At 50.0% G+C, this 17,358-nt stretch overlaps 1 protein-coding gene across 8 annotated transcripts in view; it reads left to right on the plus strand.

Moving 5' to 3' along the window:
* Adcyap1r1 (ADCYAP receptor type I) overlaps nucleotides 1-17,358 on the plus strand; it is a 50,316-nt gene that overhangs the window by 24,359 nt on the left and 8,599 nt on the right. For 4 of the 8 annotated variants that reach the window (XR_007594203.1, XM_050155550.1, XM_050155551.1 and 1 more), the window contains exons 5-14: nucleotides 618-638; nucleotides 1,504-1,545; nucleotides 4,149-4,258; nucleotides 4,754-4,851; nucleotides 5,273-5,405; nucleotides 6,859-7,012; nucleotides 7,358-7,418; nucleotides 8,049-8,118; nucleotides 11,593-11,684; nucleotides 14,393-14,476. Coding sequence is in view for 7 of the 8 variants with exons in the window: in XM_050155550.1 (XP_050011507.1) it covers nucleotides 618-638; nucleotides 1,504-1,545; nucleotides 4,149-4,258; nucleotides 4,754-4,851; nucleotides 5,273-5,405; nucleotides 6,859-7,012; nucleotides 7,358-7,418; nucleotides 8,049-8,118; nucleotides 11,593-11,684; nucleotides 14,393-14,476 (865 nt within the window). In the remaining variant the exon portion in view is untranslated. The remainder of the gene's footprint in view (nucleotides 1-617; nucleotides 639-1,503; nucleotides 1,546-4,148; nucleotides 4,259-4,753; nucleotides 4,852-5,272; nucleotides 5,406-6,858; nucleotides 7,013-7,357; nucleotides 7,419-8,048; nucleotides 8,119-11,592; nucleotides 11,685-14,392; nucleotides 14,477-17,358) is intronic. The other 4 variants (XM_050155552.1, XM_050155553.1, XM_050155555.1 and 1 more) reach the window with 1 other exon arrangement.

The following is a 17,358-nucleotide window of genomic DNA, read 5'->3' on the forward strand; positions in this document are numbered from 1 at the left end:
TTTTTTTTTTTTTTTTTTTTTTTTTTTTTTTTTTTTTTTTTTTTTTATCCCTCTGTAGCAGCCACAGAGGTGACAGGAATGAGGGTAAAATGATTTCCCTCAGCTGCACCCGCCTCAGGCCTCAGGGAGCTTGGAATGTTATTTACACCTGGCTCTTAATGGCTCATTAAAGCAGGCCCTTTAGCACCTCTGCTCACAAGCCTGGTAGTGAGACCTGCCCTCCCCACAGAAGGGAGGGCACTGCAGTCTCTCTTGGCTTTCTCTTTCCCAGGAAGCTCAGTGACAATGGTGTTGGATAGGGCTTCCTGAGGTGCTGGCTTTGTGGGAGCCTGGCCAATGCCTCCTCTTCCTCTTTGTGTACCGATCTGGAGGTTGAGTTAGAGGCCTCCCTGAGCTTGCTAGGTCCTAGCTCCTCATGGAGCTAGGCCATGGGCTCCTCAGACCTTCAGGACCTTAGAACTCTCTCAGAGTTGGGGGTGGGCTAGGGTGAGAATGGCCTGTGAGAACAGACCTTCAGCCTGCTCATTTCTGCATTCATATTCACATTCATGTTCTCTCTCTCTCTCTCTCTCTCTCTCTCTCTCTCTCTCTCTCTCTCTCTCTCTCTCTCCATACAGTCTGGATGACAGAAACCATAGGTAAGAGGACCTTTGGGAGGGCGCAGGAGATCCAATGCCCCTGCCTGCCTGCTGGAATGATGGTCAGGAAGGGTAGCATGCATGGCCAGATTCTTCCCTCCTCTCTACAATTTAGCCATCCCGGGGGCAAGGAGAGATGGGGTACACAGTGGTTGGCCTTAAGGCCCTTTCAAGCTGAGTCAGGGGTTTGAGTCACCAGTGGAGGGGTTGGAAACCAAGTCCGTCTGTGTGCACAGTGCATATGTGTTCCTACATGTGGGCGGGCCCTGTTCGTGAGTTCACGCAGAGATTGCCATTCCAGCAGCCAGGAGGTAGAATGGACCTGTGGATCAAGAGAACAGAAGAGAATTAAAGGCAGATTATGCCGAGGGACAGGGAAGCGGTCAGGGGAGACCTCCTGAAGGAGGTGGCACGTCAGCTTGGAAATGGATTTTGAAAAGTTGAGAGGAAGTGGCGTTAATTTCTAGGCTGTCTTTGGACAAATATGGGAATCAAGGTTAGGGAGTTGGGAGAAAACTGCACATGAACTTTCTGGGCTTTGGGGGTCCATTTGGTGAAAAACAGACTTGGAACAATGGTGGCGGTCGACCTTTGAAAAAGAAACCCCAAAGCCCAGGCTTATCCACTAGAGGCTCTCTGGTGGGGACCGAGCCATGGACCACTCTGAGTATCATAGCCATGCAGCTGCCGCCCTTGTGAGATTGATGCTGCACACGGCCATGTGCCAGAGGGATGTATGTGCAGCTGCCGAGTGGATCCAGCCTCTCGATCCTAACCCCACTCCCTGCGGAATGGGCAGCCTTGGCCTTGGATAATGGGGCAGGTTGATAAAAGCAGTATTCTGACCCGTGCTTGTGTTTTGCAGGGGATTCTGGTTTTGCTGATAGCAATTCCTTGGAAATCACAGGTGAGAGGGGAGCTGGAGCCACCACCTTGGGATGGCAGGGTGGCGGGTACTGCCGTGAGAGCTCTGAGACCTGCTCTGTAGCTGGACTTCATTCTGTGTGGTTTTGAGTATGTGGCTTCTCTGAGAAAGCTGTGCGCTGCCTCCTTGGAGGATGGCACTCAGGCCCCCAGAGAGAGGATGGTACATCCGTCATGCATGCAATCATGTGCTGTGGGGGAGCTAGGGGTGTCTCGAAACCCCTTCATGTATTGTGAGTGCAGAGTTCTGGATTACAGGGTCTTTCTTTGGTGGCTTTGAACATCCCTCCCGCAGAGGTTCTCAGACTTCAGGTTTGCACTCCAGCTGCCTGGAGGGGCCCATGCACCACTGTGAGCAACACAGCCATAAGCCGCAGCCCTGGTGAGACTGGAGCTGCAAGAGGCCATGTGCCAGGGGGATGCTTGATGACTGAGTGAGACAAAGACTCCCCATCCCATCCTTGCTCTCTGCAGACTGGGGAAAGTGCAGATTCTGGGGTTTCTACTGATGTAGGCCCCCGAAGCCGGGGCGGATGCATGGCCAATCATTCTCCAAGTGAGAGGGTGGGGCCCTATCAGGGAGGCTGCTGTGCTCCCGTGACATTGCTGGAGCAAAACAGCCCAGACAAAGAGATGCTGTCACTGCGAGGCTGTGACAATCTGGAGAGCGCCCCATCTTCCGGAGATTTCTATCAGAACAATATTCATAAAACCGTTTGGGGAAGAAAAATGTTTATGTTTTTCCGAGCCTACACCGTGTTATTAAAATAAAAGAGGAAAATAAAAGACAGGAAATGGCTTTTCCCTCTAGGAAGCTTTTTTTTTTTTTAATTGATTTTCAAATTCCTCTGTACCCTTTGTCCCTTTCTTCTTCCTACTCTGTGAGAAAAGCAAGGCAGAGTTAACCAAAGCCCAGAGAGGGCAGTAGCTTGGCCATCCGGGTCAGAGGGAGATGGGGGAGGCATTCCGATTTTCTGAACTGTTCAGGAGCCTTTGCAGCGAGGTTGCCAGCAGCAGCCTGAGACACATTTTTTCTGACTAGGAGACAGTCTGGTGACACCGTTAACACTGAAGTCCTGGGCCTGCTGGACCCCCTTCTTGGCTTGTGTCACAGGTGTCAGAGAAGCTGTGGGGACCCTCCCCTGCTGAGCAGATTGTTCTCCTGGGCAGGTCCCTGTTCTGCCATTCCCACCAGCCCAGTTTCTCCAAGCGCTAGCAAGGTTATATCCAATGCTCTTGACTGAAGGCAGTTGGCCCTACACCATCCGAGTCTACCACAAGAATAGGATGTTAGTTAGAAAAGTGAAGGCTCTTCCCCCCTCCCTTCTACCCTGCACTGGCCCACCCCCTCCTCATTGAGCTCCCTAGAAGCCACCTTACTCACAGAGGACAGGATATTTTCTAGAAGTATGTGCTCCAAACTCCCTACCCACTTTGGTCTCTTACCGTACACAAGTCGCTGGTCTTTGAAACCCATAAACTGACTATATCAGAGACTGTAGGATGAGGCCCCAGAATCTGCACTCTACTGAGCCCACAAACTGACCAGGAGTGCACAGCTGAAGTTAAAAACAAAACAAAACAAAACAAAACAAAACAAAACGCTGTTCTGTTCTCTGGAGATTTAAAACTACCCTGAGCCCTGTTCCTTTTGATGTTTCCTAAGAGATGGGTAACTCTTGGGCTGCCAACTAGGGACAAGAATCTGGAGCTAGCTAGAAGAAAAGGCCTCCTTGCCCTGTGCTTCCCTGGACCTTAGTGGTTCTCACCGACTCATAATGACATGATGTCATTCCAGGCTGAAACAACCCACTCACATAAAAAAATAGCCTCCACTCTGCTTTGTAGGTAGCAAATGCCCTTTTCAGTAACCGTGACTGTTCTGTCCCTCCAGCGTCCCACACAATGGCTTTAAAGTCAATCCAAAGGGAATGAATGCACATTGATGACAGGAGACAGACAAAACCCTGAAAGGCAAAAGGAAAGCAAGGAAACACCAACAAAGGCCCTCCAAGATTTGTAAGGTTGAAAGGAAGAGAGAGTAGGCCTGGGCTTGCTAAAATGCAATGAAGTCAGGTGCCCCATCCATGTGAGATGTTCCAGCTGCTGGGAGGCTCAGAGTTCTGCACTCAAGTGTGCCAAATCCTCTCACCCCACCATCACTCAAGGAGGTCTCGGACATGCTGGATGCCGTGTTAGGGTCCCTGAGGCTGGGACTGGGGTGGGGTTTGGAAGCAGCATTTGTGGCGAGTTTCTAGGTGGTTCTGTCTGCACATTGACCTTCTGAGAAGTGCTGATCCAGGGCCCCAGGGGCAGGCTCCGAATCCTCTTCCGGTGAGTGTTTGGGAAGATTGCAGGAGAGATACAGGCATGCTGGACCCTTGGCTAAGGGGTCAGGGTTCTACCGCATCCCTGCTGTCATTAGTGAGGGATGAATGCCAGGTCTTCAGCAGTCACTCCATCTTGTGCCTTCTAGCTCGAGTCTCCAGGTGAACACGCAGATTTTCAGGAATTCCCACTATGAAGTCATTCTCAGAGTCCCTTAAAGTCATTCACATACCTTGCTTGGCTTTCTGTTCTCTGCAGACATGGGGGTCGTGGGCCGGAACTGCACAGAGGATGGCTGGTCAGAACCCTTTCCCCATTACTTCGATGCTTGTGGGTTTGATGACTATGAGCCCGAGTCTGGGGATCAGGTAAGTCAGATGGTAGGTTAGTTCTGAGGAGCTCGGGGCTCTGGGCAGCACTCATGAGCACCCGCTGTATACTGAGCCTGAAGCATGGAGGTTAGGATGTTCACTCACCCTGCTGGGGGCGGGGGTTGTCCACCACAAGTCCCCTCAACCCTGGCTGCTCTTTCAGGACACTGCCTTGCATATAGCCCAAAAATTGAGGGCTTGATTCTGGGGCTAGCAGGGAGTTTCTTCCGCTCTTCTTCAGGTGGCTAAGGCTGCATTCTGTACAGATTGATCAGGGCTCTTGCCTTCAATACAGTCTGAACATGTTTAGAGTACTGACCCTTTGCCGAGAGGAGCAGGCATCCAGCAAGAGTGGAGTGATGGCAGAAAAGGGGGAGGTGTTCGGCCTGTAGATGGGCAGGCCCTGGTCTGGGATGCTAGGTGTGGGTCCTAGGGAGGCAGTGGCTGGTTCCAGGTGGAGCCCTGTGTGTCCTGTGCCCTGCCCTGCTCCAGGATTATTACTACCTGTCGGTGAAGGCCCTCTACACAGTCGGCTACAGCACGTCCCTTGTCACCCTCACCACTGCCATGGTCATCTTGTGCCGCTTCCGGTGAGAGCCCAGTGCTTTTGCAGCCAGAATCGTCCATCCTGCTCCAAGTGCTTACCTCTCTCCATCCCTGGAATGTCCCCTGGAAGGCAGGCCCTGTCCTTAGCATAGTAGATGGGTGGCCTGGGAGGGCAGCTCAGGCATTTAGGACCACATGGTCTGCCAAGTGCCTTCCAGAAATCTCCTTTGCTTGCCTTAATCTCCCTGGTAGAGAGGCTGGAGAAAGGAGAAGTCTTGCCAGCAGATGACCAGATGACCATGGTGGGGAAGGCAGAGGATTATTAAGATGGGAGGAGAGGGTGGTCTGGGAGAGAGACCCCATTAAGACAGGCCCTGAGTAGGCCCAGAGCAGATTCTACCCCCTACTCCCCGCAGGGTGTGAAATGCCATGCAGCTCATGGCCTTCCCACCCTGGTCTGTGTAGGAAACTACACTGCACCCGCAACTTCATCCACATGAACCTGTTCGTGTCCTTCATGTTGAGAGCCATCTCTGTCTTCATCAAAGACTGGATTTTGTATGCCGAGCAGGACAGCAGTCACTGCTTCGTCTCCACCGTAAGTGTGCCAAGCACCCTAGCCACCCTGGGACTCTGCCCTGTTAGCACCCTAGCCATCCCGGGACTCTGCCCTGTTAGCACCCTAGCCACCCCGGGACTCTACCCTGTTAGCACCCTAGCCACCCCGGGACTCTGCCCTGTTAGCACCCTAGCCGCCCCGGGACTCTGCCCTGTTAGCACCCTAGCCATCCCGAGACTCTGCCCTGTTAGCACCCTAGCCACCCCGGGACTCTGCCCTGTTAGCACCCTAGCCATCTGGGGACTCTGCACTGCTAGCGCCCTAGCCACTCTGGGACTCTGCACTGCTAGCACCCTACAGGGAGTTGTTCCTGCCGGTGAAAACCTTATCCCAGGTCATGTGAAAGTTCAGGAGCTTTGCAGTGGTTACAGTACTCAGTATATGACTTCAGTCCCAGCCAAAACACAGTCAAGCCTGTTGTGGGATATTTATACACTGTGTGAAGGTGTATTGCTGTGATTGGTGTAATAAAAAGCTGAACAGCCAATAGCTAGGCAGGAGGTATAGGCGGGATTTTCGGGGAGAGAAAGGAAGAGGACAGGGAATTGAGGCACAGAGGAGAAGCCAAGGAAACATGGAGGGAGGTGGACATACAGAATGAAAGAAGGGTAAAAAGCAACATGGTAAAGCATAGGTTATTAAAGGCAGGCTCATTTAAGTTTTAAGAGCTAGTCGGTCAAGCCTTAGCTAAAGCAGAGCTTTCATAATTAACAATAAGTCTCTTTCTTGGTCACTATTTGTGAGCTACCAGCCCAAAGAAAAATCCAGCTACACAGACCCTCAGCCTGGACCTTGGGCCAGGAAGGCCGTGTGAGGATGAGGCTCAGTCAGGGCTTACCCAGTCCTTTGCTCTGTAACCAGCCATGTGGAATCTTGTGCCAGTGTGCAGGGTCTTTGCAGACACCTTCCCAAGCACAGGTGTGTGAAGGAGGTATATGCAGAGAACTGGCTTATGATAGAGCGGGATAAGAACAAGCTAAACATGGGGCCTTCACTGGAAGGGTATGTTTTAAGGATCTGTTTGAGAAGAGATTTCCCATGGCCAAGGTGTGTCTCTACCTGTGATGTGTCCAGCTCCTCATTTTGTAAGCAGTCTCCTGTGAAGATTGCTGGTCGTTTCTCTTCCTGTTTACCTGGCTTGCAGTGCTGGGGCGAGGGGTGGGAAGGAGGAGCTTGGAGCTTTAGCTTGTTATCACCTGTCCTTGTACATAGCGTTTTCCATGCTGGGAAGCTTCTCCTGAGTCCTAGGATGCTGTGTATTCTGCCTCTTCCACCCAGGAATGCCTATAACCTTAGTTCCTTGGGATGCCTGAGGCTGAGTATGCCAGTACGGATAGACCTCAGAATTTCCCCATGTTGTGTGGAGCCGGATTTCAGGATTTATCTGGGGGCAGGGCAGAGATCTCAACTGTTCCTCTGGCTGTCACTGTAGGTGGAATGCAAAGCTGTCATGGTTTTCTTCCACTACTGCGTGGTGTCCAACTACTTCTGGCTGTTCATTGAAGGCCTGTACCTCTTCACACTGCTAGTGGAGACCTTCTTCCCCGAGAGAAGATACTTCTACTGGTACACCATTATTGGCTGGGGTAGGTTCCTGGCTGGGTCAGTCTGGATGGGCTCAGGCCTCCTAGTCAGTTGTACCTTTGGTTCCAGGTTTACAAAACATCAGGTAACAGAGCCCTCACCTCACAAGAAGGATGTGGACTTCTTGTTTATTCTGAGAACCATTTTCTATTTTACTTCCTTCCCTTGGGGACCCCATTTTCTGAGGGAGAGCTATACCCAGGAATCGTCTTGGGAGACCAAAGGGCCTAAAGCTGGGGGAGATGGAAGGAAAGCTGGAGATGAGGTATAATAGGGTCCCCCTAGAAATCCCTGTCCCAGACTAAAAGTACCCCAAGCAAGTTAGACTTCCTTTTGTCATTCTTCAGGGACCCCTACTGTGTGTGTGACTGTGTGGGCTGTGCTGAGGCTCTACTTCGATGATGCAGGGTGAGTACCTCTGGAGGAAGTCAGGCTGTGTGTGGTACTGAGGACATTTCAGGCATGGGCTTCAGTGCCTGCCTGGTTTCACATGACCTCCCCAGTGTTGTTCTGAATAAACCCCAGCCCTGGGCAGCACCTGACTCCTCAGCCTGTTTGATCAGAACTGTCTCAGCCCCAGACCAAAGCCTGGTCCCAGGTTCCTCTCAGCCTTCACCCCTTGTGGTCAGCCTTGTCTTAAGTGACAACCCAGCGAGAGAATGGGTACATTTCTGAGCCCATCTGGTTTGGGGTTACTCTGAACATCTGGTATCCTTTGGAGAGAAGGAGGAAGAGCGTGGAAGGTGAGGTCACTCTCAACCCCAAGGTCATCCTGAGAACCCCGGATCTGAATGGGAGGCATGTCCCTTCCAGGGATCCCACTGTAACCCTGATTCTTGGGCTCCAGTTTCTGCCACGACAAAGGAGCAGAACAACAACAACAAAGCCTTGGGTGAGGGGTGAGGGGTATTCTTCTAGTGCCCACCTCTGCTCCAGATCTCCCTGGCCAGGGGCGACAGGGGGAGAAAGTACAGGCTCCCCCTGTCACGTGATGCTCTGCCGTGTCCGTTTTGATGTCTCCTCTTGACCATCTTTCAGCTGCTGGGATATGAACGACAGCACGGCCCTGTGGTGGGTCATCAAAGGCCCTGTGGTTGGTTCTATAATGGTGAGTGTCCTGGGGACAAAGGGAACAGAAAGATAAGCTCTGTCACAGCTGTAGTATGTGCTGTAACACTGATGCACACATTACTAAGTTATTCCTCTAGGGTTGGGCCAGGCGTACTATTCCATTTTCAGTTATTATGAAAGGTGTTACTAGGAATAATTTTACACGTAATTTTGAGTATTTCTAAGTTTTTCTTTAAAGTAACTCTCTACAGATTGCTGGTCAAAGGGTATACATTTAACATTTCAGATCCAGTTTGCAAAAATGCTTCAATAGCTCGTGTCCCCTTTGGTGGCTTTGTTCCCCAGACACTGTGTACTTGCAGTGCCAGTCATTTGACGGGCACAGTCCTGTGGAGGCGGCGCTGACTTCTGCATGGTGTGTCTGTTTCTCTGTGTTGTTAGTGGGCCCGAGCGCTTCCAAATAGCCCTTTGGTGGCTTGCACTTATTTTGGACATTCCTGTGAACTTCTCTGTCCTCCGGCAGATTGTCTTTCGGATCAGATGAGGAGCAGTGACACCTCTTTGCTGTTTTGTCGTGTTCCCAGGCCAGCGTGACTGTTGCGTTGGGATCCTCAACCTTCATCTTTACAGTCCCCAGCCTCCTTTCTTGTTTATGGAGGATTTCAGTCAGCTCAAGTTTTGCCACCAATCTCCTCTTATTTTCTTCACAATACAGTTGTGGTTTCGATTATCAATGTATCTTTAAGAAATGGTGTATTTATTTTTTGTCTTTTTAAAACTGCTATCCATTTCTCTACTTTTCTATTTTTGATGGCTCCACATTTCCAATTCTCAGCCTTCTTACAGAATCTTACATGCTGGAAAGTTATTTATCCCAAACACCTATGTGTTGGCGACCTCTTTGTGCTGCGCAGATGCCTGCGCTACTCTGACCCTGCATGTTTCACCACCTTATATGTAAATTTCTTCTTTGTTCTATTGAACATTTCCCACACATTCACCCAGGTAGATTTTTGAATATCCTTGCTACGTTGTCAGAAAAATATCTGGTGGAGCTCTGCCTCGAACTATGTACCAGTTTGGAGGGAAATTGATATTCTCCAAGAACACCACAACATTCCCTGGCTGCCAGTCTTTCTTGCTGCCTTTTGCTTCCTCTGAGGTGTTCCCCAGCCTGGGCCTTAGTGGAATCCAGGGATCTTTCCATCACTGTGGTAACCGGTGGGTTATCGGGGCCATGAAGAGAAGCGATCAGTTTTTGTGATTTCTTGGCTGGGTTACATTTTTGAATTCTCTCATGAGTTTAATCCCTCTTTCTTTGGTTCACATGGGGTTTCTACATGGAAAATTATGTAACCTGTAAATGAAAACAGCTTTTGCCCATCTTTCCCAATATCTGTTCCTTTGGAGGACAATGTTTGCTCTAGTTTTTGGCAGTTGTCTTGCATGCAATTGGGCAAGGGTTTTTCCTGGCTGGCTTTCGTGTGTGTTGTTATGAAGCCGAGCACAGGTATTGCACTTATTCACATGTGCTGATGAGATGCTGCCCTTTGACAGAACAGTATCATCTGCCAGTTCGGTTTGTCTCTAGTGCCAGGGATACCTTTGTGTCTGGCTCTGAGCACGTGTGCTTAGGTCTTTGGGATCGATCGCTAGGAACATGGTTCTGGGACAGAGAGTGTTTACTAGTCACATGGCATGGACAAGGAGCAGGGGTGCTCACCTGTGCTCCCCGTGTCGATGCTGATGTGTCTATTACTAATTATTTGCCAGTCTCATAGGGATGACTGCAAAATAGTACATTTCTTTGCATTCCTATGATGAAATCTCTGTGGTCATGATCTGCTTCCTCTTTTCATGCACCACCAAATTCTCTTTGCGAGTGTTTCCCTTAAAATCTCTGCATTGTTCTCCATGTATTGGGGGTATGTCTGCCCCCCACCCCCCCGTGTGTGTATACTTATGTGTGGAATGGGGAGGAGAGAACAGATCAGTCTCTAGCACAATTCTTCAGAATTCTGCCCATTTGGGTTTTTTCTGAAGGGTTCCTCACTGGCTAGGAATGCAGCCCAGGATCTGCCTGTGTCTGCCATTCAGCCCTCAGATGACAAGCCCTGCTTTTCTTTCTTTTTGTTTTCTTAACACAAGTTCTAGGGGTCAAACCTAGTCCTCATGCTTGTAAGGTTTCTTCTCTCTCTCTCTCTCTCTCTCTCTCTCTCTCTCTCTCTCTCTCTCGTAGCAAGATCTTTTGAGATTTTGTTTTTATTTGCTAGGAAACAATTATATTTCAGGGAATTGCCTTTTCTTGACAAGTTCGTAAAATTATCTGGGCCTAATGTTTTCTGATGGGTATACTTCTGACGATGTTTAAGTTTCCTTCTGAACTTACTGCTCTTCTCAGACCTTCCATCTCTTAGTGAGTTGTTCTTGCTCGTTCTAGTTTCCTGGTTTCGGTCAGTGTTCTTACATGACTTGAAATAGTCTGTTTATCTCTTGTGCCGTCCTCTTTCTCTCCCTCCCCCAATATTTAATGGTACTTTCTCCGTAGCAATATTTGCAGAGTTTGTTCAAGCATTAATTAGACAGCAGCAGCAGCAGAAGCAAGCACAGCAGAGTAGGGGTGTCTTTCTTGCTCTCATAGATCTGTGAGACAAAGAACACAGACAGGGTCCCTCTCGATCAAGTCACCTATCACTTCCCGTTTCTTTCTCCTGACTCTACCTGCGCAGTATCCCCTTTGGTGTGCAGCAACTCTAAGACATCCCTCTCCAGCTTTCGCATCCCTAGTTGTTCTCAGGAGCTGTTATTGTTTTTTAAATAGAATTGTGTTGTTCTTTTCTTAAGGGCGACTTTGGCTCCGGCCCAGAGATGTCTCTGTGCTTGCTGTCTGCTTGTTGTGCCTCCTTTGCATGTATTTGCAGCCCTTCCTCCTCCTTTCGCAGTACACAAGCAGCTTCCCACTTTGTTTGGGAAGCATCTGTCCCTGATGGCACATGCTGCTACTGCTGTTCCCAGGCAGTCCTCTAATTAAGCCTGCTTTCACTGCTTCCCTGGATCCTGCAACTCTGAACTTGAACTTTCTCCTTCTCCCCCCCCACCTCAATCTCTCTATCTCTGCGGCAGGGTCTTGCTAAGTATCCCAGGCTACCCTGGAATACCTGCTCCTGCTGCTTTGGCCTTGCAAGTGCTGGGTTTGCAGGCCCGCATCCCCACCATCTGCTGAGTTTGGGGTCACCTGCGCAGTCACCCCTTTAGCTGTGCTTTTCCATCACCCTAGCCTTCTCTCCTTTCTCTTCCAGACAGGCCTTGCCTCCCGACTTGCTCTCCGTGTTCTCTATTTCCAGGTTTTTGCGTAGAATTCTTTTTCTTATTTCTTTGTTTTCCTTTGGATGACTCAGTGGGAGCCTTAGAACTCTGCAAGGGAACTTGCCTGGCTGGGAGAGGGTCCTGTTGGTGGTGGGGGATACCAGGCTGGACAGAGACTCGAGTTTGCCTTTCCTTCCCTGCTCAGGTGAACTTTGTGCTTTTCATCGGCATCATCATCATCCTGGTACAGAAGCTGCAGTCCCCAGACATGGGAGGCAATGAGTCCAGCATCTACTTGTAAGTATGCTATGTGGCTCTGTGGATGCCACAGCCATTTCCGACCACATGGCCTGCACTCGGGGTCACAGGCAGGACAGAGCTTGAACTTTGCTGGCAGGTTGACCTAGCATGGGGATTTGCAAGATTTCTTCCTCATTAAAGTGCCCGTGAACTACAACTGCCCTCCCAGGCCTCAGCCTACCCCAGCTCCTCAGCTCCGTGAGCCCTGCATGAAAAGGGAAAGAGAGAGAAAGACCGACAGAGCCTCTGTGGTGGCAGGAAAGGCAGCGGAGAACTCCCGAGTCCCTGGGGCAGCTAGGGTCTCCGTTGTTTAGAAGTTGGCTTTCCTTTGGGGATGCTGGTTCTGTGGGAAGATGAGCCCATTGGAGGCCTGGCTGTGACAGGCCACGCCCCCTCATCCACTATGCAGAAGCTGCTAAGTGCCTGGCAGTCAGCAGGGGGACCTTCTCCTTGGTCATGCTCTGCATGGGGATTCTCTTTCCTCTGCCTTCCTTCAGAACAGCTCTGTCCACCTCTGTATCTGCCTGGCCTTCTGCCTCCGCCCTCTTCGTCCCTAGCAGAGAAGCATTGGTTCTGTGACTGCCACTGAGTGCAAGGCTTTCGCTACGCTTATAGAGATTTGGCTTATAGGCATTTGAGTTCCCAAAAGTCAGTTGCAGTCACTACCTGCCCTTCCCCCCCAAAAAACATGACCACCTGGATCCTGCCCCTTCCCATTCTGAAATCAGACAGAGATCCTGTTGACTCACCCTCCATCCTGCCTCAGGAATGGGGTGTGGCGTGTGGAGACACTTCTAATGCTAAAGAGAAAGGTCACAGGCTCTGTCTGCCAGGTTGATTGGAAGGGCATGGTAGCAGCTGAGGGTAGATGAGGGTTGCCATGGGACTCTCGCCGCATCACTGGGGTCTTTATTAGAGACTCAGCCTGAGGTTTGCAACCTTGATGGCTTCCCTGAGTAAAGTGAGGGGGACAGCAGAGAGAGTGAAGCTGAGGATGCTGCCAGTCAGTCTCCTAGGGAGAAAAGGAGTGCTGCCAAGAGATCGAGTCCTAGATCCTCCTCCTTGAGGCTCCTTCGGGGGAGACAGCAACCACTGTTTCCCTGTGCCAGTGGGTAGCACAGGGTCTTTATTATATATACTTTATGTTCTCTACTTCTGCAATAACTATACAATTGAAAAAGGACACCTTTGTGGTTATATCCCTGTCCTCCCCCATGCCTGTTTCATGTTTTGCCATGATTTATTTATTTATTTATTTGTTTATTTATTTATTTATCTGGTTTATTTGCTTGTCTATTTTTTCATGTTTTATCAGCTATTTATTTATTTGCTACTCTTTGACAGCCCTTCCTTATCTGTAGGTGACAATAATAGGAAGTTATTGATATAAGTCATGACCTCTTGTTAGGGCAGTGGTTCTTTTGCTTCTAGCTCTGCACTGGAGAGAAAATCTTGTCTCAGGCAGTCACGGAGCAGACCCCTTCTCCCATCTGCTGCCTTCCTGTTAAAGTCGTGCCTCTATGCCCAGCCTCAGTTTCTCTTGCTTGTCTTGTGAGCTGGCTCTCCTGCTGATTGTCACCTCTTGTCATTGGAGCTGATGAGAAGCTAATCTAGCCTCATTTTCTCCTGAACACTATCAACCTTCCTCAGTCTCCTCCGCTTCCTGGTAGGATCTGTGTCTTACTCTGAGGCTCTTAGCCATCTTCTTTGGGCTGAATGTGAAGATCCTTCTAGCTTCTCCCTGTGCCTATGCAGAGACACACCCAAGGAAGCTCTGGGAACCCTGATCACTCATTTGCCATAAGCCCTGTCCCGGATAATAACAATTGCTGCCCCTGGCCTGATGGGAAAGAACAGTGGTTCTTCCTAATGCATAGATAAGAACCACTTGTAATTAGCACATGCTTTATATATTATATTAATATTCACATGTTTATCCAGAACTGTGAAGAAACAGCTAGTTGGTTTTCTTTCTTAGCATAAAAACAGCACTTTCTAGGTTTGACCAGTGCTATTTGGTAGGAAAAAAACCCAAAACTATGATAGTCTCCAGCTTCAAAGATGAAAAACTCAGGCAGATGATATTTGTAAGGCTGGACAAGGGATTAGCTTGATCCTGTTGAATTCAGCTATGTGCCTGAGTGTTCCCGGGGTTAAGGGGACCTCACTGATCCTGATGGCAAAGCCTCTGAGAGCTGCTGATGTAAAAACACATACAGTTGATGCTTACAATCACACTGGGCAAGCTGGGCAAGCTAGCCCTAACTAGAAGGCCCTTTTACAGCGGAGGAAGTTAGTGTTCCATGAAGGTTGGCAAATCCAGCAGGGAGGAGCTAAGCTGTGGCCACAGTGCAGGCAGTTGGCATCAGTGCTGGCTTCTGTCACCCTTCCTGGTCTCAGGGAATCCACAGATTGTGAATGATAGGGTTAAGCCAGTGTGTACAATAAAAGACTTCCTGAATAAAGATACTTGGTAGGCTTCAGATGGCCTCTCTATAAAAGTATCCCACTCTCAGGGCTTTAGCGAAGCTGACTCTAAGAATAGGTGCCTGCACTGGGTTGGAGGGAGAATCTGGGGTGGGCAGGGCATGGCGGGAGACTCCAAGGCTATGCCTGTGACCCCAGATGTATGTATTTTGCTTCACTGTGAAGACCGGTCTGGCCTCCCCACAACAGCTCTCTGGTTTTTTTCCCTCTGTTTCCAGAACAAATTTAAGACTGAGAGTCCCCAAGAAAGCCCGAGAGGACCCCCTGCCTGTGCCCTCAGACCAGCATTCACCCCCTTTCCTGTAGGTTGGTTCCAGCTGTGCAGATACTAAGGGTTTGTCTACTGTCAACCAAGCTGCTCCTGGCTCAGCCTTGAAGGATCTGCCGGATGTGGGACCCTGCAGAGGGCAGGGGAGCCTAGGTCTGTGTTAGGGTCAGCAGGGGCTCAGGTTAGGGCTGTGCAAGCATTCAACCCTGGGCTGGGCAGGGTTGCATTGTTTTGGCCTGAAGCCTGCCTGAGTTTCTGCTAGGCACAGCTCCCTGTCTCTGGAGGGTGGTAGAGGAAGGAGGTTTTCTGGAAGATGCCTCGGTCCAGCCCTGACATGGCCTGGCTTCATTCTTAGTGCCTATGACTGGCTCTAATCTTGGAGGTGTGCATTGGAAGCTACCTCTTAGGTCTGAGGTGACGAGGGAAAACCTCTGTGCAGTCCCCCCTCCCCTCCTACAGGGCTTTTCCCACCTCCTTCCAGGACAGGCTCTGTATGTGCAGAAAGCCCTTCAATCAGGATATTCAGACAAGCATTTGGCCCTACAGGTACAGCCTTCCAGTCCCTGTACCCCATTACCCGCACCCTGTCAATGAGCATCTGCCCCCAGACTTCTATCAGGGGTGGTTTGGGGGAAACTGTTATCCTGAGAAACCCAGGAAAAGAAAACCACCCAGTAAGTCGGTGGCTATAAAGCCTTGAGAATGGTATGGACAGCCTCTGGGATCCCAGGCTCATTCTGCCTCCTTGCTGGAGGAGGAAGTGGGATGAGCCATGCTATTTCTGGGGAATGTTTCTTGGGGCCTGGGCAGTGTTCTGAAGGTGCAGGTGAGCTTAACATCAGGAAACCACCATGACCTACAGACTGCCAAGGAAGCAGTAGAACATGGATTCCTAGGCTCAGAGGCGAAGACAATGGGAGTGCTATCTGCACAGGGCATGGATACTTACTTGTCTGTCTAATATCCTATTGGATGTTTCCTGGGGCTGCAGTCCAGCCAGCCCCTCATGCAGAAGGCACTGTATTAACCTTGCACCAGATCCCCAGGATAGACAAGAGAGCTGAGAACCTGGAATAGCCCTGACCTTCCCACAGATGAATAGAAACCATGTCAGAGCTGGACCTAGTAGCCAAGGCTGCCCTGACTTGCAGAGGGGGCTCAGCTGCACCAGCCACTGGCCAAATTCCCACAGGCCAACTCCCACTGGCTACCAGAGGTCTCCATCTTCTGATCTGCCTAGCACATTTCTCTGAGTCTCCTGTGCTTCCTTGGACTCAGGGCGGTCTTCCAGGTTGGCCTGAGTGTATCTCTAGAGGAATCTTTTCTCTACTCTTGCCTGGTTATCCCGAGAGTCCTACACCCTGCCTTTCTCGTTGTCTGGGTCAGCTCTCCTGCCTCTGCTCGTCCTGTTGCTTTTCAGTGAGACTGTTTGTGAGTCACTGCAGGCCAGGGGCAGGGGTTTGGGAGAGGCCCTCCTGCCCTCCTTCTGTGGATAGTCTTCCCTGAGAGTCCCCCAGATATCACTCTTGCCTTTGCTGTGACCTTCATCTTCCATCAAGGCGACCCATCCCGGTGAACATATCACTAAATTGTCATTTGGTTATTGTCAGGAATTTTGAAAGGAAAACCAGAGGAGTCTGTGTTTACTGTAAAATGTTGAGGAACCCCAAGATGGAGGAATATGTGACAGTTTTGAAAAAAAAAGAGAGAGGTCTTGGGGGAGGAAAACTAAAGCTTGGAATTCAAGGTGACAGAAATTGGGCAGCAGATATGGGGGTGTGTGGTGTCTTAGACTGACCCTGTCTGCTTCAGCCAGGGTTTAGGGTTGTCAGCCACTTGGTCTGGATGAGGGAGAGGACAAGGCAAGAATAGCTGCTGTTCCTGTGGACCCCGCGATCCTTATTTACTTATTTATATATCTCTCTTTCTCCATACACACGCACACACACACACACATGCACACACACTCCAGTCCACTGTCATTTACGGAGAACACACAAGAGCCTTCTCATGAATACCTTGCGATAGGGCTTCTCCGGTACACCTTCAGGCTGAGGCTGAAGGGCAGCTCCTGAGCTGGCAGGGCAGCTGACCAGAGTGGCACCGTAGTCTGTTAGTGATGTGCAGTCAGGTACTATTCCTGCTGCTGGTCTGGGGATCCCTTGAGTAGCAAGGCATCTAAGGACACTTACACAATACAGCACCCCCCATAGGTGTTTTGAGATAAAAGATGCCATTTATTGAATGAGTACCGCAGGCCTGGAAAGGAATGGCTGGCTGGGCAGGCTTGCATTTAACTCATCTGCAAATACGCAATGCAAGTTCTTGCCTCAGCCGAGTAGCGTGTCCCCAGATTCTAATTGCCTTTACATCCAGCTGGTGTCAGCAGACAGGTCTCTGAATATGAAGGACCTAATTGCTCCTGCATGCGTGTCTCCATTAGCATCTAATCCACACCTGACCAATGCCTTCACTCGCCAGTGTGAGGTGCTCCAGAGCCCTCTATGGGTAGGTAACTTGTTATGACAGGACTCTTCATCTCTGGTAGGGAAACTAGTGTCCCTGGCTTATGCCAGCTCAAGCCTGAGAATCAGCAGAGGCAGGAGAATAGTAGTAGATGCCTCTGTGAAGGAGGACAACAGGCTTTTGCTCTTCACCCCCCCCCCCCCGTCCATATACCTGGATGGAGTAGTATAGCTTCAGGCTGACCTGTGGAGTTCCTCAAGTGTTCTGTGGTTTTGTATCCACATGGTCACCACTAGACTGTGACTGGAATTTTGAGATAGTAGAGTCTTCATTCAATTGGATTTTGATTAATTTTGATTTGAGTATTAGCTAGGGCAGTGGCTATATTAGTAGGCAAATACAGGTCAGACGCATGAACAGTTCATTAAGACTGGCCTGCCTCTACTCTCC

Source organism: Alexandromys fortis, unplaced genomic scaffold (assembly GCF_014885135.2).
Source record: "Alexandromys fortis isolate MF-2015 unplaced genomic scaffold, M_Fortis_MF-2015_v1.1 scaffold_93, whole genome shotgun sequence".
Classification (NCBI taxonomy): Eukaryota; Metazoa; Chordata; class Mammalia; order Rodentia; family Cricetidae; genus Alexandromys; species Alexandromys fortis.